The sequence below is a fragment of the Silene latifolia genome, chromosome Y (assembly GCF_048544455.1).
Source record: "Silene latifolia isolate original U9 population chromosome Y, ASM4854445v1, whole genome shotgun sequence".
In the NCBI taxonomy this organism is placed as follows: Eukaryota; Viridiplantae; Streptophyta; class Magnoliopsida; order Caryophyllales; family Caryophyllaceae; genus Silene; species Silene latifolia.
This window is the reverse complement of record NC_133538.1, coordinates 483,614,460-483,639,970: the sequence shown is the minus strand read 5'-3', so window position 1 is coordinate 483,639,970 and position 25,511 is coordinate 483,614,460. Positions and strand designations below refer to the sequence as shown.

The 25,511-nt window shown below is 35.7% G+C and overlaps 1 protein-coding gene across 1 annotated transcript in view; it reads left to right on the top strand.

Annotated features, from left to right (window-relative positions):
* The window catches only part of LOC141633031 (uncharacterized), a 29,155-nt gene extending 8,066 nt beyond the window's left edge, over nt 1-21,089 (top strand). The window contains exons 3-5 of the mRNA XM_074445528.1: nt 14,405-14,592; nt 20,509-20,946; nt 21,039-21,089. Of these exons, the coding sequence (XP_074301629.1) occupies nt 14,405-14,592; nt 20,509-20,946; nt 21,039-21,089 (677 nt within the window). The remainder of the gene's footprint in view (nt 1-14,404; nt 14,593-20,508; nt 20,947-21,038) is intronic.
* The last annotated feature ends 4,422 nt before the right edge of the window (nt 21,090-25,511 follow it).

The following is a 25,511-nucleotide window of genomic DNA, read 5'->3' as shown; positions in this document are numbered from 1 at the left end:
GATCATTTTCTTTTACCAACGATTTAAGTTGACGCTAATGTGTTCACTTAATAAGGTAAATAGAGAAATCTTTGAAGAAGTTCAAAGAGTTCAAGGAATCACGATTTAGTCGTGATGGGATTATCAAAGTGAAGACTTTGATATAAGCCAAATGAAATGTGATATAATATCACAAGTTAATCTCTCTTAGCACGCATTATGGGATAATGTGTGGTTGGATAAGAAATCAAACGCTATTCGATATGGTTTGAACTTCAATCAAGTTATTTTGAGTTACTTGATTATTTTGGGGACTTTATCATTTTGTCTAAATTATTTTCCACTAAATCTAAAATGAATCATATGAGATATGAAATGGTAGGGTACCATGTTTGTAAGTTTTCAAAAGAAACAAATGCTCATTTTTCCTAATTATAATCACGAGTACAACAGGATTGTGGCTCGTGAAGCTGTCTTTCTAAAATACAAGTTTATTTCTAGAAGACAGAGTGGGAAAAATTTTTCAAGAGCCACAAAGAATGTTATGTCGCAAGAAACCGGTCTTTCTTGGCTACATGAGACGTTTTGTGTTAGACGTTGTTTCTTCAAAACCTAGGAGGTTAAAGTCATCGCTTGTTGAAGGTGATGAATTAGTGTTAGTTTTAGAAAGTAAAGAGCTTGCAACTTACAAAGAAATTGTTTGATTCAAGTTGATTACTTCTGGAAAGTAATGAACATATGAGAGTGTTTAAGTCACAACTCAATACAAGGCTTAGAGCCATGAAAATCCGAAATAAAATCCAAATGAATTGTTAGATATCAAAGCTTGATTGGTTGCAAAGGGTTTTTGCAATAGTTGAAATGCTTAAGTCTATTTGGATCTTCTTAGGAATTGTGTTTCATTATAATGATATACATATAGTAAGTGAATCTAAAACCCACTTCTTTAATTAGAAGGAATGTATTCAATACATGTCTTGAGTTTTGTAGATTCTTGCAATCCTAAGATAATATGAAACTTAAGAGAGGGTCTTAAGTAGGACATCAATGAGTTGGAATCAATGTTTTGATCATGTTGTAAAACTTTTCTCGATAAGTCGAGAAGTTGTGTTTATACATGGAGTTTAGTGGGAGTTACGGAAATTTTAATTAGTCTAATATATGGATGACATATTGATCATTCCGAATGATTTAAGACTTTGGAGAAATATAATACATCTTTAATATCCGGATTTATGGAGATAAATTTACATGATATTAATGTCAAATAAGGATTCTTATGTTGATAAGATTCATGACTAGTTCAATCTAATTGAACATATTTGATTGATTCCATTTGCTTCCGCTGCCGAATCAATTAAATAGGAAATGATGTATGACACTTCATATACTTTGAGTATGATGAATTGTTTCAAAATCGAATTTAAGTAATAGTTACCAAGTAGCCAAATAGATTATTCTTAAGTGCTTGAGGAAGCATTAAGGAAGTAAAGGAAAATGTTTATGATGCAATTTTGTGTAAGGGTGTTACACAAATGACAATTGACAATTGAGATTGCGCATGGTTTCCGACAAAACCATAATCAAAACACATAAGGATGGTTAAGATACCATTGTGGCTATGTTATTTAAAAAATAGATTTTCTAGAATCGTTCTAGGCAATAAAGAACAATGAGAAATATTTACAACGGAAATTGAGTACCCTTGCAATCATGAGATGTGCAAGAAGGATTAGTCCCGCACACTGTAAAAACAGTGGGAGCTATTCAAAGGCTAGAGGGCCTATGTCTTGATTGGATCTCGACACGTACTCAGAAAGTTTTGTAATGCAAATGTATACATTACAAAGGAAAACGAGTATGTAGTAAGGTTGAGTAAGGTACAAGAAGTTGATAAAACCTACTAACCAAAGCCTTCTTATAAGCTTAACATGATGAGTCATGTCATTTCAATTGGATTGAGATTAATAACTACATAAAAGATCAAATTAGATTATAGAATATGAAATAGTAATCAGGTATTGACTATTCATATGTGATAATCGCATTTGCCGTTCGAGTTTTACATTAAAACTCTTCTTTTATACTATGTTACATCTGAACGGGTTGTAGAGACAACATTGAACCCCGTAAAAGTGAACCCGGATTAACATGGTATTCGCCCATAGTCACTTGTATGAGGTGACGTCTCGAAGTGACTAGAGTGTGATGCGATTGATGGCAAGTTCAAGTGCCATGGAGTCATGTGTGATGACTAGTCGATCACATAGGCATCAATTAGGAACACTTTGTCGGGCCTTATGACCGCTTATAGAGTTCTGGCAAATTTATATAGCCTAGTCGTGGCGAGAGCTACTATAGTATTCTAATGAGTCGATTCTTTTGACTAAAGACTGTTCGCCTAAGATGGCACAGTTTCAGATTAACTTTGATTTGTGTTACTACGACCTTCGTAAATGGGGTCAAATGGGCATATTTTGGGTTATGATGGTTGTGGCTAGTCGAAGGGAATAAGTGCGATAGTAATTGTCCACCCCTTGTCAGGGTTAAAACAATATCTCAGGGCCACTCGAGGAGTAATGAACTGGAAATGTGTGGCCACGCTCGGAAGGTATCTATGGTAGATAAATCCGGACAATCAGTTATTCTCCAGATCGAGGAAACCACTCTCGATATGATCACTTGCAAGTACGACCTGAAAGATACCTTGCATTGAGTGGGAGATAGTAATAGGACAAGAGAATTGGTGACGCACACTTGTCGAGGACAAGTGGGAGATTGTTGGAATATGTGTCCTCCGACAATAATGCGATCACAATTGTCAATCATAATGATCACATGTCTGAATCTCATTTTAAGAATACATGTGGGATGTAATATTTTACTGTCAACTGATCCACACATATCGGTAATGATTGGCTGACTATAGTTTGACATTACAGTCGTGCGACGGTGGTGATCAGTTGATCCCCTTAGGTCATACCTATAGGGAAATACTCTTAATTGATTATTTAATTAATCGTATGCCGATACGAGTTAGTTAAATTGCTTAAAAATTGACGGATGATTTTTTGAGTAAAATTAACGTGTCTTATTGTAATTCGATTATATTAGATACGGTCTAAGTAATTGAATTGTTTTAGTACTTAGATAAAATTATTGTTTACGAAATAATTTAGAATTGAAATTGAATGAATAATTTATTATAAATACAAGACGTTGTAATTTATAATTTGATAAACCGTTTTGGTACAAGTAATTACGAATTACTAGTCAATTTTGTAAATGACATATTTTATGAGTATGTAGATTTTTAATATGATAAAAATACATTACAAATTCACATGTCAAGTAACATGTCACATATGTCACAAGTGACAAATGACAAAATAAAATGGACCTCCCATTTTATGTCATATGTACCGAATTTATGAAGGGAGTATTAGGTTTATATTGTGTTTTTATTTTGAGTGGAAAACACAATGATAAGACCTTGCTTGTAGCCTTACATACCTATGTTTTCCTGGGTAGAAAAACTAGCCCATGCATTGGGCACAAAAACTCCCTCCAACCGGTTTTACATAAAGAAAAGGAAAGAGTTTTTCCTATATTTTTTTCATTCATTTATTTTTATATAATAGAATTTCTAGAGTAAGAACTTACTATTCTTTTCTACATCTTATGACATTTATAGAGAAATAAAAGCTCATAAAAGCTCTCTCTTGAACCGAAATCTCAAGAGCAAAAAATCACATTTTTGTGTCAAATTTAAGTATGATTAATATTATTACTAGATCAAAATAATATTAGTTATTATGAGTTTTCCTTGGGTATATGCTTTTGGGAGAGATTCTAAACTTGAATCTTGTTCTTCCATTGAAGGAGTGCTCAAGAACAAGTAAGAAGGAGATCTTACTTGTCCCCAATAATCCGAAATATCAATGTAAGAATGATGATTTCTCCTTAATATTTACTTATGTTTGCATGCATAAGATCTAATTAATTTTATGACTAAATTAATTTTGGAACATATATGAATATGTTGTAATAATGAGTTATAGATTATTAACATGGTTTTGGTACAATCTGTCATGACCTCTCTCCATTCATATTGGGCTACTATTTTTTTGATCCCTAGTGGCATCATGAATAGAATTAATTCTATTTGCAGAAATTTCTTATGAGGTGCTTCATCTGATTATAAAAATCCTCCCACAATTAATTGGGATACCTGTTGCATTCCTAAGGAAGAAGGAGGGGGGGGGGGGGCTTGGTGTTAAAGATGCAAAACATTGGAATACGGCTTAGTTGGGCAAATATGTTTGGTGGCTTGCTAACAAAAAGGATCATCTTTGGGTACGGTGGGTGAATCATGTTTAAGTGAACGGTACATCCTGGACTGACTACATGGCTCCTTCTGATTGTAGTTGGTCTTCGAAGAAGATTGTCCTCATTATGTTTATTTTCTAGCGAGCCTATGTTAGCAACAACTGGTTAAATTCTTCTAAAGAGTATTCGGTTAAAGCTGCATATGATTAGCTTGGAGGTTAGAAACCTAAGGTAGATTGGAGTTATGTCTGGTGGAATCATCTTAATTTGCCAAAGTCTTCATTTATCCGCTGGGAATTTATGCATAAGTGTCAGCCCACAAAAGACAGACTGATCAGGATGGGTTTTTCTATTGATCCAGTTTGTCCTACTTGTTGCCAAGCACATAAGACTCAATCTCATCTGGTTTATGAGTGTGCCTATGCAATAGAATGTTTCAAACTTCTTCACTGCAGGCTGCACATTTGGTTCAGAGTGCAGGATCTTGTTCACTTGTTTTCTATTGTAAGAAGACTCACTAAACTGCAGAAGAGGTTTATTGGCGCGTGTCATGTGGCTCTTATTTATTGGTTATGGAGAATTAGAAATGATGCTAGGATGAATGTAGTAGTGAGGAGGCCTGAACTACTTGCACTACAAGTTCTTCTTGATATCAAAGCTAGAGTTTTGGCTCTTAACAATGCTCCTCTCCTCCCTAGAGATCAAGCATGGTTCCAAAACTTGTAATTTTTGTAGCTTAGTTCTTTTTGGCTGATCGGTTTTTTCTTTTATGAAAATTCTATATGGAGAGATATGATTCTTTATTATGATGATATATATATACTTATCGTTACCAAAAAAAAAAAAAAAAAAAAAAAAAAAAAACTCTGAAGTTGCAACACCACTCATCACACATTATGAACACGTGCCCCTTTATCTTCATAAGCTCGTCGACTTACTCTTGTTTCACATCCTCTCAATCATAACCACGTGCGTCTACACGTCTTTACTCACTGAAAACATACAACCCACAAGGTAAACAAGGCATTAAGACCCATATATAAGCAAAATAACACATTATTAACGAAGATTGTAACATTACGAAACAATGAAACTATGTACAAGAGTTTAATTCTAATCATATACACTATGATAAATAAAAAAACTTTCAAGCAAAATTTTAAGGTAAGATTCTCGATTCAGACAATACGTAGCATTATGTACAAAAATTGAAACCTTATTACTCAATGAAATCAAGAAAACTTTAAAACGAAATTTTCAAATTTGAAGACCATACCTAACATCATTTAACGACATTTGAATCTTTATGACATAATTAGACAAAATAAATGAAGTATATAAAAATCGGATTTGTCGGTATAACTAACATACATGCCAAAACTTGAGGTGTTTTGTAAGGCAAAACAGCTAGCCTAATACAACACAATGCATCGCAACAAACACTAAATACCAAGAAACAATTCCATCCCGTTTTGAGTGCAAAGATCAAAATCATTCGTTTTAAGATGAAATGTCAAAAGATTTGGACAACATTTTAAGATGAAATTTCGGTTCAAAGTAATACATGCCATTACTAACAAAGAAAAATCAAAACTTAAGCACGAGAAGATTCTTGTGCCTCATTAGTAAACTAAACTAAGTTTGTAAACACGAAAATCAAAACATACACATGAACATTAAACTTTCAAAATTTTCAGGACCAAATTTCAAAAATATGACAAGAGTTAGCAATGTTATAGAAGGTGATTAATATTATGAATAAAAAAAAACAAGCAGAAGGTCATCATGCCCAAAACATATAGAGAAAAAGAAAACAAAAAACTTTAAGCCGAAAATTCAACAAACTGTCGGAAGGTAAAGAAAGGCGATCAAGAATGAGAAAAGAGATTCAACTAGAATAGTCTTGGTAGAAGTAGCTAAACAACAAAATAATGCAGCTAAAAATCCAAACAGGTTAAAGCTAAGCTCTCTAATAGAAGTCAGAAGAATCCCTTTTATGGTTGGGACTAATGCTGCCCAGATTCTCCAGTCGAACTGCTTTCTCCAGACCAACCACTGCAAAATAACTGTTCCAAATATGTGTTTCATCATCTAAAAATAGTTTGTTTGTTTTTTCACAAATGCTGATAAAGGGAAAATTGTAAACAATGCTCCCAACTAAGCTGTTGTAGCAGGTGTAAATGACCAACACTTGGCGTTTTCAAATTTCTTGACATATGAAATTTATATTTTTGGAGCACATTCAGGTCTTCTTTGAAAGCACCCTCCTCCTTCGAGCATCAAACAACAACCAGTATGTAAAACGTTCACATAAGCTACAAATTTAGGTCAAATTTCAAATATACAGTCTCATACTTCTTCAGCAACAGTCCGTACTCTATATCATAGGATTACAATTTTCGTGAACACAGTTGAACATATAAACATAACAATTATCACAACTTTGTGTTTTTTATCTTAAATTTCGTGGTGCACACAACTAAACATCTAAACCTAAAAATTTTTGTGAACACTCGAGAACCGCTTCTCAATTACTCGTAATCCGAAATTCTCAAGAACTATAAATAACATATATCATCAATAAAATCACGCGATTGTAATTTTTAAGACGTCATAACCTACAAACTTAATTAGAAGCAAATTAAATCAACAACACACTACTACAAATACAGGCAACTACAACGGCCCTTTAACAATGCTTATTCACGAAAATCTTCAAAAGATGTTGTAGAATGGATGGCGCGAATTTTACCAAACTTAATTACAACGGTTCCGTGTTGTTAACCGTTGTTATTGGTTTTAACAACGGGTCATACTTTCAAAACCGTTGTTAATATAAAAACTAATAACAACGATTGAATCTGTAATACATTTTAACCGTTGTTAATAATTTGGCGCAAAATTAGTGAAAAGTAATTACAACGGTATGTTTAGAACCCGTTGTTATTAGGTTGTAACAACGGTTGTATACTGAGTAACCGTTGTTATTAATGTAATGACACATCTTAAGAACAACAGATTGCTTTATTCTGCTATACGCTACAAAACACAAACACAAGCTAATACTGCTACTATATCATCCTCTATTCCTCCCTGATCGTCTATCTGTCTTCATTTCCGTCGCTGTTGTCACCGTCTTCTCTCCCTCATTGTGTTTATCAATCAGGTATATATGTTTCTAAGCAACGCTTATAGATATAGGATTTTTTGGGTTATTATCTAATTTGTTGATAATTTAGCTTAATTGCTTTCCTGAATTTCGTTTATTTGTTTGCCTATTATTGGATTTTCTGAATTAGTTGACTATATATTACGAATGTAGAAAAATGACTCGAACTTGGATGATTGATGCAAATATGAGTGACCGCAACTATAAGGATGGTTTAGCAGAATTTTATGAAGTCGTTTCGAACAATTTGAAAGGTTCTTCTAGTATTGCATGTCCTTGTGAAAGATGTGGTAATATTAGCTATATGGCTTTTCCGGACGTTAAAATACACCTAGAAAAGTGGAGATTTAGTCGATCCTATACACGTTGGATTTTTTATGGGGAACCATTAGAGGACGAGAATAGCTTTGTAGAAGATTATGTTGAGGTACACGAACGGCTAACTGATGATCCTGAAGAGAATGATGATGAGTCGAATGCTTTTGAAGAGTTGGAAGTAGAGAAGTTGAATGTTGGGTCTATAGATAATGAAGAGAATGATGATGAGTCGAATGCTTTTGAAGATGTAGGTGATGACACTATTAATTGGGATGACCTTAACAACATGTATGAGAAGTTATGTGAGTCTGAAGCACCTCTGTATCCTGGTTATAAGTTCAATATTGGCGGAAACCTAGACCGCGCTAATAGGAATAACGATTTCCCTCGAAAACCGATATTATAATTTGACAACGGCTGCTTAACAAACCGTTGACAACAACTTTTTAACGGTTTCCAAAAACTCATTATAGAATCACTCTTATCAACGGTTGTTAGAAAACCGTTACCAGTTTAAGATATCGGCATTTCGAAACCGTTACTAAATTAACACCAGCAACAGTTTTTGTTACCCGTTGTTATGTTATAGCTACGGATTTTTTGTAACCGTTATTATTTTCTATTATGAAATAACGGTTTTTCAATTCAACCGTTGTCAGTATTTGATTAGATTTTTCGATTTGATTACTGCATTCAAAACTAAACTTTAATAAATTTTCAATTTGACCAATAATATTCAATTTGACCAAAATAATTCTATAAATATGTCTTAATAATGTTTTAGGTTAAATTCTAAATTATCAAACATTTACTCTTTAATTTCTTTCTAAATTTCTCTCTTAAAAAAATATGGTTGGTTTATCGGAGCTATCACATTCTCGTTATGCACAGCCTTTTACTTGCATTCTACATAATCTCCCGGTTCATTATGGTGTGAATGAATAGGGTTTAAACCCTAATTTTGGGTGGTTGACGCAATACTTCATGAATCCGGTTTCACCGCGGTTAAAAAAGTGTACCCTGTGTCTACAAACAAGTAAGGTTTTGTAGGCTTCGCTTTTATCGTGTTTGATGACACCAACTGCCATAATAGTTTTCGCCAGGCTAGAAAATTAAGTGCATTTGCGGGGGAAGATACAGGGAAAGAGGACTTCTATTCGGATGATAAACAACAAGGCCCTTATATATAGGGTTGCGACCCATCTTGATCATCATGTGCTGAAACATTGCAGGAAGCATCACATTCTTGCCACCGTGCCTATGTCATGGGAGAAAGAGGCCATTCCACCTGCGCTTCCTAGTGATAATGAAGGGCCGATCTACGACTTGCTCTATACCGAAATTCATAATGAGTATCCTAATACTTTATCGGATTCTAATAATTAAGTCTTTAATTATTATCTTGCATTATAATGTTGTATATGGATTATGATGGTGGTTTGAATTAAAGTTTAATTATTTATGTTTTTTGTTACGTTTTTTGTTACCTGATCCTCTGGAATTCAGAGAAAATATCAACAGAAAAATATCAAACTTTTATTATAATGACTTAGGTTTTTAGGAGTACATTAAAATATCAAGCTAAAGAAAAAAATCGCGTAAGACAAGCGTTGACAAACGTGAAAAAGCAAATGTGTAGTGTGGAGTTGAATGGAGGGAGTATGTTTTTTGCTACCCCATCCTATGGAATTCAGAGACAATATCACCATATATGTCTCTTTCACCTTCCTCCGAATCCACAAAGTCGTTTTCCCATTCCCACAGCACTGTCCCCTGCTCGGTAATGCGACCTTGGCGGTGCAGAATCGGAAGTAGTAGGAGACGGTCAGATTCATTCGCAACCCATAAATATGGGCCTACACGCTGATCATAGTGATCAAACCAGAGTCTCGAAGAGTCATTGTTATATAATGCCCGCTCAAGTTTGCGAGCCAGACGAAAGCATTCCCGCTCCTCCCCCCCGCTAAACTCGATAACGGCGCACCGCCCGAAGCCATCTTGTGTATCATTGTCCGGGTAGGTAGTTTGAACCAAATTCTATCCGGCTAACCGAATCAAACCTATTAACCAGTCAAGGCTATACGAGAGTATAGCCTTTCCATGCCCGTCCTCTGTATACGGGAGATTGTGAATGATGCACGTAAAGGGTTTAGCGTTCATAAATCTACTTGGGGGTCCTACAAGAGGTTCATATGATGCTTCATCAGCATCATCATCATCAGCGGATGAATAATATGAACAACTATAAGTTGATGAACTTGACGACATAATAGATGTGGAAAATTAATAAAGGACTTAATAAGCTAAGAATTGGAAAGTCCAAACGGTACAAGTTAAGATTTTGAAAATTATAATTCTACTTATAATGAATTTGGGTTGTATTGGAAATGGTATAATAAGATGGAAAGAATTGGAACCGATATAATAATAAGATAAGAATTGGAAACTTAACAAGTTAAGAATTGGAAAGTGGAAACGGTACAAGTTAAATAAGAATCGGTCAACTCTACCGTGTTAAACATATTAGCTTACAATAGTTATCAAAAAACCGTTGTCCAATGAATAAAAACACAACGGTTATCAAAAAACCGTTGTCTAATTAGTAACAACAAAACAATTATCAAAAAACCGTTATCCAATGACTAAAAACATAAAGGTATTGATTTGACTAATGCATGCCTTGTAATTTTTACTTTTTCTGATTTAAAGTTGCAGTATTGCGTGTTTGACCATATGTATAACAAAAAATGATAACGGTTCTTTGTTAAGCCATTATCATATTCCATATATCAACAACAGTTGGACAGAACCCGTTTAAAAAAAAAATTGTTTAATTATCTGTGATTTTCTAGTGTTTGTGATTTTACTAATGCATGCCCTGTAGTTTTTACTTTTTCTGATTCAAAGTTGCAGTATTGATTGTTTAACCGTATGTATAACACAAAATGATAACGGTTCTTTGTTAAGCTATTAATATATTTCACATATCAACAACGGTTATTGTAAATCCGTTGTCATATTACACCAATAAACAACGGTTTTTCTTATAACCATTGTGAATACAGATCCACTGTGAAAACTGAAGAGTTTGTGGTTTTACCAATTCATGCCTTATTATTATTGGTTGTTTGACCATTATTCACCTCATGCATGCATGCACAATTAATACAAGTTTGAATGTAACGTATGGATGAAATTAATCTAATTAATTATAGCTTTATTATACTATAAATAGCATCACATTTGCAGTTACAATAAGAATCACTTTATTATTACTAACCTTTCTACTTCTCTTTTTAAGTAATCTACATATACATACATATCATAATTAAAATAATGTCGTCGTCTTCATCATCCGCAGTCGCACCTCTTCGGCAAACGGTAACCCGCTATATCAACCCGATTACGTGCATAATTCACAATTTCCCAGTCATACGTGATGCTGATTGGAATCCAACTTCTAAGTCTCTTAACCCATTGAGGGATATCCTCATTGAGAATGGGTTTTCAAATGTTAGGGCAATCAACCCGGCTTGGATTTCTGGTCGTGGGTTTCTTGGATATGCTCTGATCGTGTTTCGAGGGGATGGTCATGACGATTTTCGCCAAGCAAAACAACTCGCTCGAAGGTATGCATCACGTGACCATCAAAGAGGCAAAAGTGACTTTTATGGGGACGACCCTAAGGATCATTATGTTCGCATTGGGCCTCACTTATGGGTTGCCACCGCTGAGGACGCTCATCTGATGAGAAGGTTCATTTCTTACAATTTTATTAATGTATCGAAATCATGGGAAGACAAAGAAGTGCCTCATTTTGATCACCGTTTTCATGCTGATGTAGTACGCTTGATTTATAATCAAGTTTATCCTCAGTACCCACCTCCTAGTTAAACTTCTATTAGGATGTTTGATTAATGTACTAATAAGTTAATTGTTTGTCTTTAGGGTTTTTTAATTTTTTTTATTGTGTTTCCTTTTTTCCCCTTGTTGAACAAATTTTTTTTTTTTTTGCGCCATTGTATAATATGCTCGTTTTAATATATACTTATACTCTTTATTACATACAAATGCTTATTAACATAGATTTTAAATAACTCTCGAACAGACAAATGAATGAAACAATAACTTATAATATAATGAGAACGGTAGTTGATACGTGCATTTTGTATAGTCTTTTTAAGTCTCTTATGCATGTATTACGATTCTCGTGGTTCTATGCTACGAAATGCTCCGAATATTCTACTTTGGTTTGGTTTGCTTTATTTGCAGGAATGGACCTGAAAGTCGCGGAATCAAGCCTTTTATCGTCCGTTTTGCTTGCATTTAGGAGGTTAGTGGATTTGGAGCGGAATCGTTGCTGCCTTGTGACGCGTGAAGTCATTTCGGAAGCTAAATCAACAAGTCATAGCTGAAACTAACAACGTAATGAGCTGGCTAAGTTGAAGTTCCTCGTTCGCAGGCTCTTAATGCTCGATCGAGTAGTTTGAAGAGGAGAATACCTCGATCGAATGAAATATTTGTTCGATCGAGAGGAGCTATTTAGGAGTTCCTCGATCAAGTACTTCTGTATCTCGATCGACAGGTTTTCGCTGGATTATGTTCGATCGAGCATTTCCAAAGGGCTCGATCGAGTGATTAGCTGTTGGACGCGGGCTTTTGTCTTAATATTATGTTTTAGGTCGAATAATAATATCTCTCCTATAAATAGGAGAGAGGTAATTAGGTTTTAGTATCACTTCATATATCACTTTTCCTATTCTTATTGTTGGACGTTACTCTGCTCTTGTTTTGCCGGACTCTAAACCTCTGTAATTTCTCTTTACTTTCTCTACTTATTTCAATTCTCCTTTGCTTATCTCTCTTTACCATGTTCACTCTTGCTTTGTCCTTCGTTATCGCTTTATCGCTTTATTTATTATCATGAGTAGCTAGATACCTCGTGTTAGGGCATAGGGCAGCCATGGTAACTAGGACGTATTGAGATTAGATGATTAGGTTTGGCTAAATTTGGTTTGTGTTGTTAGTCGTTGCAATCAATTGTAATTAGCTGCTTGAGTCGACGCATTTAGCTGATTAACTTTGGTACACCTTAACCTGGATCGGAAGATTAGAAGGGGTAAGACCTCCAGTGAATATTAGAGCATTCTAATGACGGCGGAAGCTAAGTTAGTAATGTTTTAGGGTGAATAGCGGACCGGAAGGCCCTTTTCACTACCCTACAGACTGAATTTGTGCCGACCTTTGACACTAGTTTTGCATTCTTAGGAAACCATGGTGAACCGACAACCCTAGCACTCTCTTCTCTCCCTTGACCACATCTTTATCCACCTAGCTGCTTTTAATTCTATTTTTAGTTTAGTTTAAAAAACTCAAACCCCCCTACTTTGTGACCATAGACAGACTGAATAACAAGTAGAGAGTGGCCGCCTCCCTGTGGAGATCGAACCTACTTCCACTAGCTTATGTTAGTTGTTTTAGGTATTTATTTTTGGTACTAAACGACGGTATCAAATTTTGGCGCCGTTGCCGGGGAGGCAACTATTTTATTTGCTTGTTTTATTTTTGTCTGTCTTTAGCATCAAGGAATTTATTCATTGAGGCAGTTTTTATCTTTTTCCTTTAGTGTTGTTTTGATAGGTCCAACAGGTTCTACCTAGACAGGATTCTAAGAGAAAAATTATCAAAGGGAAGGCTTGAGTATCTTTGATTTTTCACCCAAGATTTCTAGCATCTCCAGAATTATAGCACAATTTGAAGCTCAGAATCCAAGATCTGACCAGCTGGAGAGTAGACGATCTTGAGGTAGTTCGCCTCAGTTCCATACTGTGGCAGAACAAGTGATCCACTGTGAGAGATGTGGTGCTGCGGGGCACGATGCCGTCATTTGCCTAGCGGATGACGATGAAGTCTATGCGTTTAGACGGCGTAGACAAGCAAGTCAATCTTTTGCATATGTGCCGCCACATCCGTTTCAGCAACGAGGGTATCAAAAGCCTCTATTTGTTTGGCCGCCCCCACAACAAACTCCTCTTCCTAATAAACAGAAAGAAGAAATTGCTTAGTTAACGTCTATAGTGAAGACACTTGTGCTTCAAGTGCAAGAGGTTATGCAAACTAAAGACGCCATTATCAAGAGACTTGAGACTCAGTTGGCTCAAGCCATTTCCAAGCAAACTTCTTCAGATGTTGAAAATACTGTTCAAGAGGAAGAATACAATGTAGTCTCGCCTACCCCTGTTCAAACATTCGATAGAGATCCCTACTTAGCTCGATCGAATGAAATTATTGAGGAAGTACTCGATCGAGAGGATGAAAGCTCTCGATCGAGCAATGAGGAAAACATGGACTTCGATCGAGTGACAGAAGTTACTCGATCGAGTAAAATTGTTGAAAAAATGCCTCGATCGAGTTACTTAAGTGCTCGATTCAGTAATTTTTTTGCTGATAATAATAAATGGTCGTCTAAATTTATTTCGGACGATAATTCTGCAATTAAGGTTAATTCCTTTGTTACTTCTTCTGTAAGTACTAATAGGTTGACGGGCCCAGGAGGTGGGCATCATATGTTGACTTTGGAGACTGGAACAGTGTGAATTGATGACCCAGGCGGAGGATTGGACGACGCTAGGCCGTACAAGAAGAAAGCGCGCAAGAGAGCCAAAGGTGGAGGCCATTACGCTGTAATAAGTTGCTATTCTTCTGTTGATGCGATGGTATGGAGGCCTAAGGTCAAGCTCATGGATGCTGAGGGGACATCATTCAGTCAACAGCCTTGTCGTGGGCCATTAATTACTGTCAGTGGATGATAAGAAGAAGGTCGAGCTGGGACATGTCTGAAACTTGCGCTGTCCGGGAGGCAACCCGGAGTTTAAATTTCTTTTTAGGTAATTTTCGAACATTTTAGTTTTGTTGTGTGCTTAATAATTGGTTTACAAACCATACACTGTAAACAATTTTAGACTTGGTTTTTGTCGCCATTTGTGGTCTGCAGGTACCCCTTCGATCGAACGCTTATTACTCTTGATCGAGTGATTTATTTTCTCTCAATCGAGCACTTTCGCGGCCATATTTAATCGATCGAGTACAAAATTCTTTCGATCGAGTTCAGTCATTTGGATTCGATTCCATGTGTTTGCTATGGAGCTGTTAGTAATCTCCCATGTTGCTGGCTGGTTTGGGGAGGTCCCTTCTTCGCGTAATCTTATAAGTTTTTTGCAGCTTCACTCTCTCCTTTTTAGTTTGAATTTCCTTTCCCTATTTTTGAGTACAATGAGGGCATTTTACGGTTTGGTTTGGGGAGGTTATGCATCCATATCTGTGTATGCATGTCGTTTTTATTGCATTTTTGTTATCACGTTCAATTTCAGTATGCATTGTTGTTTATTTTTATAAAATTCAAAAATCCCATTAAAAAAAAAAAATCACGTTTACTTTTGCTTATAGGTCGAGTCGGAACGACAGATTTCAATGATGATATTGCACTATGATTTGTCACTTTGCTTAAGCCTTGCATTAAACTGTTATCTTTTAGCTTTGTCTTATTGCATATCTACGAGTTAATGTTAAAATACAGCTGAACAAATAGACTTGACCTGAAATTTTGGCAAACTACTAATAAATTCTAAGGATTAGGGCTTATTAAACTGGTGTCATTTATGACCGGTTTCATGTAGGATTGAGAGTAGTATACTCCTTGCATAACATGTTCACTAATTTGCACGTTTATGAAATTCAATTGCTTTTTGCCTACATACATTCGGGTTAGTGGTTGGTGTCACATGCAGGGAGGTGCTTACAATTTTCCTTTATTTCATTTTTGCCCATTAAACTCCACATTTAGCCAAATTTGCCTTTTGACCCTTAACTACTTCAAATTTGGCATGGCTTATCAAGCTAGTTTAGTGTATGTTTTTAAGTTATATAATTTATCGTACCGAGTTTGGTTTGTATTGTTTTGATTTGGAGTTGGTAATTATGAAGGAGAAGAAGGATGAAAAAAAGGAAGTTGAAAAGGAAAAAAAAGAATTCGAAAACAAAAACAGAAAAATAAAACCGTGGAAAACAAAAAGAAAGAAAAAAAAGTAAAAAAAAAGAGTTCAATTGACGGTTTCTACTCCTATGCTTTATTTATATATTATGAGGAGCATGTTTGGTTTAGTTAGTGAGTTTGTATGCCAAAATAAAGGCCACTTATACTTGATTTCTGGTGGATTAAGAATCGGATATGGTTCATTTGGTTCTGTTAAGTTAGCTAGCTTGGCTATTAACCTCACAATCCCATAATTATTTTGCCTTTTCTTACCCATTGCCTCACTAAACCATATTTTTGTAAGCCCTCAGTTGTGACAGACATTGATTGGTTGGAATGTATGTGCAGTAGTTAGAATTGTCTATCATATTAGTTGCATGCATTTTTATATGGGTCGTAGTATAGGTGAGTGACTATTTTTCTTCTTCTCTTACAATTCATATGCTTACCCTTTGCTTCATGAGAGAAGAGTGACCCGTGAGAGTCCATTATCAAAGGTCTTACAAGGTCGACAGTTAAGCTTTGTTATAGACATCTTATAACTCGTTTGCACTTGACTGTTCTGCTATAAGTGTTAGTTTGCTGCATTAAATTTTTTTAAGTGGGCATTTTTAGCTGGCTATGAGCTTTCTTTTTCCGTTCCATTAGTTTGCATTTAGTTTACTCGAGGACGAGTAAAGGTTCGGTTTGGGGAGATTTGATACGTGCAATTTATATAGTCTTTTTAAGAAAGCCCCGAATATTCTAAAAGCCTTTTATCGTCTATGCTATGAAATGCCCCGAAAATTCTACTTATTTCAATTCTTTTTTGCTTATCTCTCTTAACCATGTTCACTCTTGCTTTGTCCTTCGTTATCGTTTTATATATTATCATGAGTAGCTAGGTCCCTCGTGTTAGGGCATAGGGGAGCCATGGTGACTAGGAAGTATTGAGATTAGATGATTAGGTTTGGCTGAATTTGGTTTGTGTTGTTAATCGCTGCAATTAATTGTAATTAGTTGGTTGAGTCGACGCATTTAGCTGATTAACTTTGGTACACCTTGACCTGGATCGGAAGATTGGAAGGGTTTAAGACTTGCAGTGAACATTAGAGCATTCTAATGAGGGCGGAAGCTAAGTTAGTAATATTTTAGGCTGAATAGCGGACCAGAAGGACCTTTTCACTACCCTACAGACCGAATTTGTGTCGACCTTTGACACTAGTTTTGCATTCTTAGGAAACCATGGTGTACCGACAATCCTAGCACTCTCTTCTCTCCTTTGACCACATCTTTATCCCTCTCGCTGCTTTTAATTCTATTTTTATTTTAGTTTAAAAAACTCAAACCCTCCTACTTTGTGACTATAGACAGACTGAATAACGAGTAGATAGTGACCGCCTCCCTGTGGGGATCGACCCTACTTCCACTAGCTTCTGTTAGTTGTTTTAGGTATTTATTTTTGGTACTAAAAGACGGTATCAGTAGTGCATAAAAACCGTGTTAGAATATAAACACCCCTAAAAATAAATGGAAATTGGAAGATATTAATAAGATAATTACAACGGTTCTGCTAAGAACCGTGTTAAATTATGCAATTGCTAAATAACATTATTTTAAATAACCTTCTCTCTTTCTTTATTTCTTCATTTCTTTCTCTCTTTCTCTCTTTCTCTCTCTCTCTTTTTCTCTCTCTTTCTCTCTCTCTCTCTCTCTCTCTCTCTCTCTCTCTCTCTCTCTCTCTTATTACTCAAATTATGTCAAGTGGTAGCTCTTCTTATTCCTTTATTTCAATAGGGACATGTAATTGCTCAGTTGCGGCAGCATTGCGGACTTCATGGACTTTGCAAAATTCGGGAAGAATGTTTCTTACTTTCAAATTCTATAATCCCGAGACTAAAATGCGTGGATGCAATTACTTCAAGTGGGTTGATGAACCAATGACTGAGTGGCAGAGGAAGGTTATAAACAGGTTAGTGAATGAGAAAAAGAGCATGGATATCGAGATTACTCAAGTGAGAAGTATACTATATCAACTTGAAGAATCGAAGCAGGGAAATGACAGTGAAATATTGAAGGCAAAAGAAGAATGCTAGAAGTTAACCATGGATATCGTAGAACTCAAAAATATTGAGGCATGGCTTAAGTTAATTGTCAAATTGCTTCTTCTAATTGTTATTTAACTAGTTTATTATGTATGGTCGTAGTTTGTACTCTTTATGTGTAAACTTGTAATCCTTTAAATTAACGGAAATAAGTAAGATTTTCTAAGAAACATATTATAATTTGCTGGCATATACCAAATGATGCCTTATTTCTTGACGGTAAAATTAAACACAATGAAATATAAAATAAAACGGTTATACCCAAACCATTGTTCAGGACGTATACATTTATAATGGTTCAGGCCGTTGTTATGTATATAAAAAAGATGCTTTATTTATTGGCGGGAAAATCAAAAAACATGAAAATATTACAGACAACGGTTATTTCTAACCCGTTGTAGATAGTACTAATCAATTACGGTTTCAAACAAAACCGTTGTCTGTTTGGAAACAAAATACAACGGTTTTTCTTATACCGTGTTTATTACTTTCCAATAAACAAGGTCTTGCAAGTGTTGTATTATTCACACATATATACTCTGAGCTTCCCCTCCCCCACATAATATCCTCGAACATTGAGCTTCCCCTCAACCACCAGCCTACCCCATCGCCGCCGCAGTCATCGTCGTCATTGCCATTGCCGCCGCTAGATCAATCTGGATTCTCCTCTTTAAAGAAGTAATAAACCCTCCTCTCTAGAGATTTGTTTGTTAATATAAGTATGCATTGTTATTATTTGTTTATTAATTTCTGCTTTAGATATGGTCGAAAAGCGCAAAAGAAACGATGGAAATGCGTCAGGCGACAACTCAGGTGATGAGAATAATTTGCAACACATTGCGGGTCGAATGAGCCACATGGTTTCCCTAGAAGCAATGAATTCAAAGATACGTAATCTATTACAGTTGGATAAAGATACGGGGTTGCCATATGGTGAGTATGTCGGGTATTTTGTGAGTTGGATTGGTTGTTTTGTAAGACAGTATATGCCTCTCGGTACGCCGCGTATTAGTGAACTGAGTAAAATACGGAACATCATGCTAATAAACAGAATAATGGTATGTATATAAAATAATAAATGTTTTAGCTGAAATTAAGTTACTACTTGATATGTGTTTTAGCCGAAACACTTGTACCAACTATGCTCATCATATATGCAGTTAGTTTACGTTGTGCCCAAAATGTATGATAAGTACCTAAAAAAAGATAGGGGAAGCCCTTAGTTCTTGGAAGTTAAAGATTTTTGAGAAGCACTTGTTCAACAAGGAAACCGGGGGAGATGAACAAGAACCCACCAACAAAGAAGTATCCGTATGCCAGTCAAGACCATAGGGATAGCTATACCGCTTATAGGCAGTCTGACAAGTTTAAGTTAACTTAATAATAATAAGTAAAGAAGTATACTTAGTTTAGTGTTTGGTCATGCTTACGTTTCTTGATACAATTTATTTGATGAAGGCCATGAGTGAGAGGAAGAAGGTGAACATTTCAAAGAAAAAGACCATCTTTTACGATTCCCGAGGTGGTTATAGATTGATTAAGAAGAAACTTGTAAGTAAATAATTCTTATAGTATTAGACTATTAGGTGTTTTAGTCGGATGTTATATATGTTCATAGTAATCATACATATTTTGAGAGAATATCAATGGATAAATGAATTGTAGGCAAAGCTTGGAGAATTTAGTCGTCACGACTCTTGGGTGGAAGGTCACACTTCTAAGAATAAAAAGACGAAAACCGAATATGATAAGGACATCAAAGAGAAAATTATAAGTTTTATTAAATATGTCACCCCTACCGCTGGTGGTCGGAGTTATATAATTGTGAGTTGCTTAATGGTTTTATGGTTATGTAGATGATCTGTGAGAAGGAGCTAGGTAGAGGAAGGAAAATGGAAGCCTGATGGACGTGATGACATTCTTGCTAGGGCAATCGGCAAAGCAGAGCATCCAGGTCGTGTGAGAGGGGTATCGACGCATGTTTGTATCATTGAGTATTTTGGGAAAACTACTCGAAGTGGTGATGATTCCAAGAAGGTAATCTATAAATACTGTATTTGAACCAACGTAAGTTATAACTATATATGCTGATATTAATTTCTAATACACAACTATATAAAATAGCCAGATTGATGATGAGAATGTTGGAAACTGGGGAAAAGCCATCAGAAAAAGAGTTGAATATGGTTCAAGAAGTCGTAAAGGAAGCAGAGGAGGAGGATAACGAGGAGGAGGAGGAGCAGGAGGAGGAGCAGGAGGAGGGTGAGGAGGAGGAGGAAAAAGAGGGACAAATCTCTCACTGGGCAAGTCAAACTCTATCTTATGCTAGCAAATTACAACTGATTAACTCAACTATTTTTGGCCTTGAGAGTTTCTGGTGCTCCTATGTATTCCTACTAGCAGGCATAATTAAATATATTGAACAGTCTTGTAGAGAGTTCTTGTGAGGATATAAGAAAGGGGACAAGCGTATGGTATTTTTGGCTTGGGATAAGATGTGTAGATCTTCCAGAGTAGGGGGCTTTGACATTCGAGAAATTTTGTGTTGGAACAAATGTTTAATGCTTAAACATTTCTGGAAATTACTATCTGGTCAGAGCTCTATTTGGACTGTATGGGCAACTGCCTATCGAGTCAAGGGCGTTGATATTTGGACCATTGCTCTTTTGGCTTTCTCTTCTCCTCTCTGGAAAAAAATCATGTTTACCAGAGATCATTATATTCAGCAGGTAGGAGGGGTTAGCCAGGCTCAGCGATTCTTCTATGCTTCCACTACACATCACAAACTCCATATGAAGAAGTGTTACCAGCATTTTAGGAAGCAGCAATTTACTTTGTACTGGACTAAAGCTCTTCAGGACATTGTTGTTATGCCTAGGCATCGCTTTATCACTGTGTTGGCTATGCAACATGGTCTATCTACCATTGACAACATCTATAAGCGAGGCTATTGCATCCCTAATAGATCTTCTCTCTGTTTCAAGGCTTGCGAATCCCAGCTGCACCTTTTCTTTAAATGCGAGTTTTCTGGGCAGGTTCTTCAAGATATCCTAACTTGGCAAGGTATCACTCGTGCTCCACTCAGTCTTAATCATGAACTTTGAAGATTGTCTAAGCTCACTGGCAGGGGATGGAGGAAGAAGTGGGCCCGTTGCGCTTTGGCAGCAGTGGTTTATAGTTTATGGCAAGAGCGTAATGCCCGAATATTTACTGATACACACGCTACTTTAGAGCAACTTATTCATAAAATTAAAACTCTAGTTAGAATCCGTCTTTTATCTAATCTTAATAGTGTAAATAGTGAGGAGATTATCCTCGCTTTAGAGTTGTAGTTTTGCTTATTTTGTTTCACCTATTGGTGCTTCCTTTGTATGTTTGGTTCCTTTCTTTAATGAAAGATCGCTAAGTCTTGCAAAAAAAAAGAAAATAAAATAAAATAAAAGGTAATAATACATATATATATATATATATATGTATATATATACACATATATATATATATATATATATATACACACAATGTGTTATATGATTTTAAAAATCAGTGCGTGTGATATGGACAATTGTTAATGTACAGAAGGAAGCCGAGGAGGACATGGCAAGGGAGAAGGAAATGGCAAAGGAGATTGAGGTGATAGCCGAGGATCGATATCAGGCAGTTGAAGAGGAAGAGGAAGTCAGAAAGGCTGTGACAAAGGACGAGATTGAGGTAGTTGATGATCAGACGTTCTTTTCTACACCGAAAAAGGTAATAGCTGCTAGTTTATAATTATTCATCTTAGTAAACGTTTTTTACTTATGAAATTTATTAAAGGTAGTGAATGTATGTGTACTAATTGATTAAAGCTGTCGTGAAGGGCGATTGCAAGGTGGCTTGTCGTCTGTTCTATTTACAGGGGAAACAGAAAGTTGTTGCCAGGGGATACGTGTTCGCTTACGACCTGCTTCAACAAGTTAAGGTTCATGGTATACCCCTTCGTCACAACTGCAGTAAAGTGGAAGTGTCCCATTTATATAAAGACGAGTATGGGGAAGTAAAAGTCCCATTTCCTAATGAGGAGATCACTTAGTTGAAAGAAGCCCTGAGCTCTTATGTGCAATGGCCTAACAACCTCATCAATGTTGTCATCCTCGAGGTACCTATGCGCAGACGTTAATTATTACTTGTTCTTTAAATATATTAGGGTACGAATAATAACACATCGTAAGTACTTTAATCTTTACATTTGCAGAAGTTAAGCAAAGCCATGGCGGCATCTAAAGCAATTACTACTACATCAATGGAAGTTGTTGCAGTCAAGCCTGCTTATGATTCTTATTATGAATCGTGTGAATATAAGAAAAATAAGAAAACTTCTTCACTGATGGCTTTGCACAACCCGGCTGTAAAGAACTCACCTAGAGGGGATGTAGTCATGATTAAAATTGAAGAGGAAATTATGGGCGCAACTGATATAGCCATTCTGGACCCGAAGCAACTGATGGAATTTGTCGACCTTGACAATTTAGATGCAGTTCACATTTTGATTTGGATTAAGTAAGTTTTATTAATACAACTATTTAGTCATTTCCATTTACGAATAATGATGTTTTGTTAAAATTATCAATTACAATAACATTTTTCGTTCCATGTGGCGTAATAGGTACCTGAATAATCAGATCGCTCGTCGGTTGATGTCCCAATTCACGCCTACGGATTCTTAAGTCCTAAGGAGTTCTTTGTGCACAGAATTTCATACGAAGAACAAATCAATAGTATCGCTCGTCGGTTGATGTCATCCAAAAACTATGGCTTGCCCCCTACAATGAGAATATGTATGTATAGTACGTGATTATTGTAATGAATCACGGTTCTATAAATTTATTATTAACATGCTTAAATGCGTGTAAATGAACTAACAGTTCAATGTCCCAAATTTAATAGGAAGCATTGGGTGCTACTGGCAATCCAAGTGAAAACAAAAACAATGTACTGGATTGACTCTCGCGAAGGCAAACCCTCTGATAGTTGTGTAAGGATGATAACTGAGTAAGTTTACAACCTTCAATAATGTCATTTGTTATTGTATGACTTGAGCCATATATATGCAAATAATAATGGCATGTGTGTATATTTATGAGTTAGTATTTTTGAATAAAAAAAAAAGATTATGTCCACTAGGGAAATATAAAAGCAACAATGTTCCCAATTTTATCACGCCATTAGTAAGTGTATTCTTAATAATTACTCGTATCATTTAATTAATGTTTATGCGAGAGGTTGATTATCTAATTCAGCTGATTTGTGTGTGATTTATATAATATTCTTCTAAAGCACCAGACGACAAACAATGCGCCTTTTACGTTTGTCAGTCCATGTGGGAGGTTATCAACAGAAAACTATCTACCATTCTGATACGGGTTAGTGTGATTTAAAATCTATTTCAGACGTAAATTAAGTTAAATTCTGTATACTTCCATGTATTATATCTATTTTGATTATGTGTATTTTGAATTGTAGTTTGCACTAATACTCAACAAAGCCCCGGAATATTCAACAGAGGACATCAACCAGATGAGAAATATGTGGGTGAGTTATGTTGTTTCATTAGCGGAGTCTCAATAGTTTTCTCATGCTTTATGTATGAGTGTGTATATAAAGATCCATTGTGTATTGGTTGCTTTTGTTTTTCTGAGGAAGTTGTGTTTTGGCTATTGATCATCCTGTTTGTACTGTTTTTAAACTGGGTTTAATTGATTGCGGGACGTAATATTTTGATACAGGATTGAAATTTTGCACTGCACAACTGCTGGAATGCTATTTTTCAAAGAAAGAAAAATAGCATTTCAAAGAAATGCTACAAACGCTTTTGAAAAAATAGCATTTCAAATGTTTGCTAGAACAAAGCTAAAATTCTTTTTTAAAAAAAAATTAAAAATGATAACGGTTAAAAACAACCCGTTGCAAACAATTATTTGACAACGGTTTTATTAAGATAAATAACCGTTGACATATTTTCCCTCCCATTCAAACCGCCAAAAATATAAAATAACGAATGATAACCGTTGTCGAGTTCAAAACTTTTACAACGGTTTATTGAAGCAAAACCGTTGTCAAAATTTCATCAATAAAGATAGATAACGATTACATACCGTTGTAAACAGATGAATATAACAACGATTTTGCACGTAATAAAGCCGTTGTTAACTTTTGACATTCTATTAAATAAGATAACTAAATGAACCGTTATCATATATAATATTTAACAACGGTTTTGGAACGTAAGACGTTGTCAATAGTAAACTACGACAACGGATTTGAAACCGTTCTTAAGATTTAATAACGGTTTCTTAGAAAATTTTATAACGGTTCTTGATGTTATATAGCGGTCGCGTGTTATTTGTACAACCGTGGTATATATTTAACAACCGTCGTTACAATAACGGTCCTGTGTTTCTATTTTAAAATGGTAATTGCATTATTTGACCGTTATTAGATGTCTTATTTGGCGTAGTGCTAGTGTTGTCGTGGGCGTGTCCCTGACACCGTGTGATGGAGGTGGGTGTTTGAGTTGTTATGCATCCATGTATTAAATCCTTACTTACATATTCATGTACATTATCATTGTAGTATGCATTCATGAACATTTGTATTATTGGAGCTAACTAAAGTGTTTTCAAAATGTCTGTGGTGAACCAAATGATGATTTCTGCTTATATGGGGAGCAGTGACTTGACAGGTTAGCTTGTATGTATTCGGAGACTTGGGGGCGGTCTTCACATTATTGTCATCCATTTTGTTGTTGTCTAGTTTTTGAATCTTAACCTCCACTTTTCACTTCAATATGGTTGTAACTAAATGGAATGGTATTTGCATTTCTAAACATGTAACTAATTATCTAACTACAACTTATCTATTTAAATTGTAGTCTTAAATTACTCTTTACTCGTTTGTTCGCACTACAAGCTTGAGGAACCAAGTATTGTGACACTCTCATGTGTTGGGATTGCCTTGAGGAAGGATCGCGACTCATGGGGGTATTACAAAGTTGTATCAGAGCGATGATTTTGGAGCCTAAAATAATAAATCAATCAACTTAGGTGTCTTGATGTTAAATGAACCTGATTTGAGTTTTAGGGAACTTGTGGCAAGCTAGGGAGACGTCCCAATGTTGTACTCTTGTCCTCTTAACTTGAATCTGTCACAACACGTGGGGTAATGGGACGTTCTTGGTGCATGTGGTGGTTGAATATTCTTGCTTCATACTTGTGAAGTAGTTTCATGTTTAGTAGCACTTTATGTGGTGACATAGATGATTATATTCAAGCTAGTAAGGAACATGTTGGATGTTTATATGTTACTATATTAAAGTGTTAAAGTCGGTAATTTGTAAATAGGTATGTAAATCACATGTTAATTATTGTCTTATGTATATCGTATGTCACATCTACGCTTATATTTTCATTGCTTGCATTTAGAAACATGCAAACTAGGGTTATATACAGACTTATGTGAATCGGAATGGGTAGATGATCCATTAAGGAAGGGGGAAATGGGGGGGGGGGGGTGTACTTGGTCAATTGGAAGAGGGGACACGGCCGAATTGAAGGCACTCGACCAA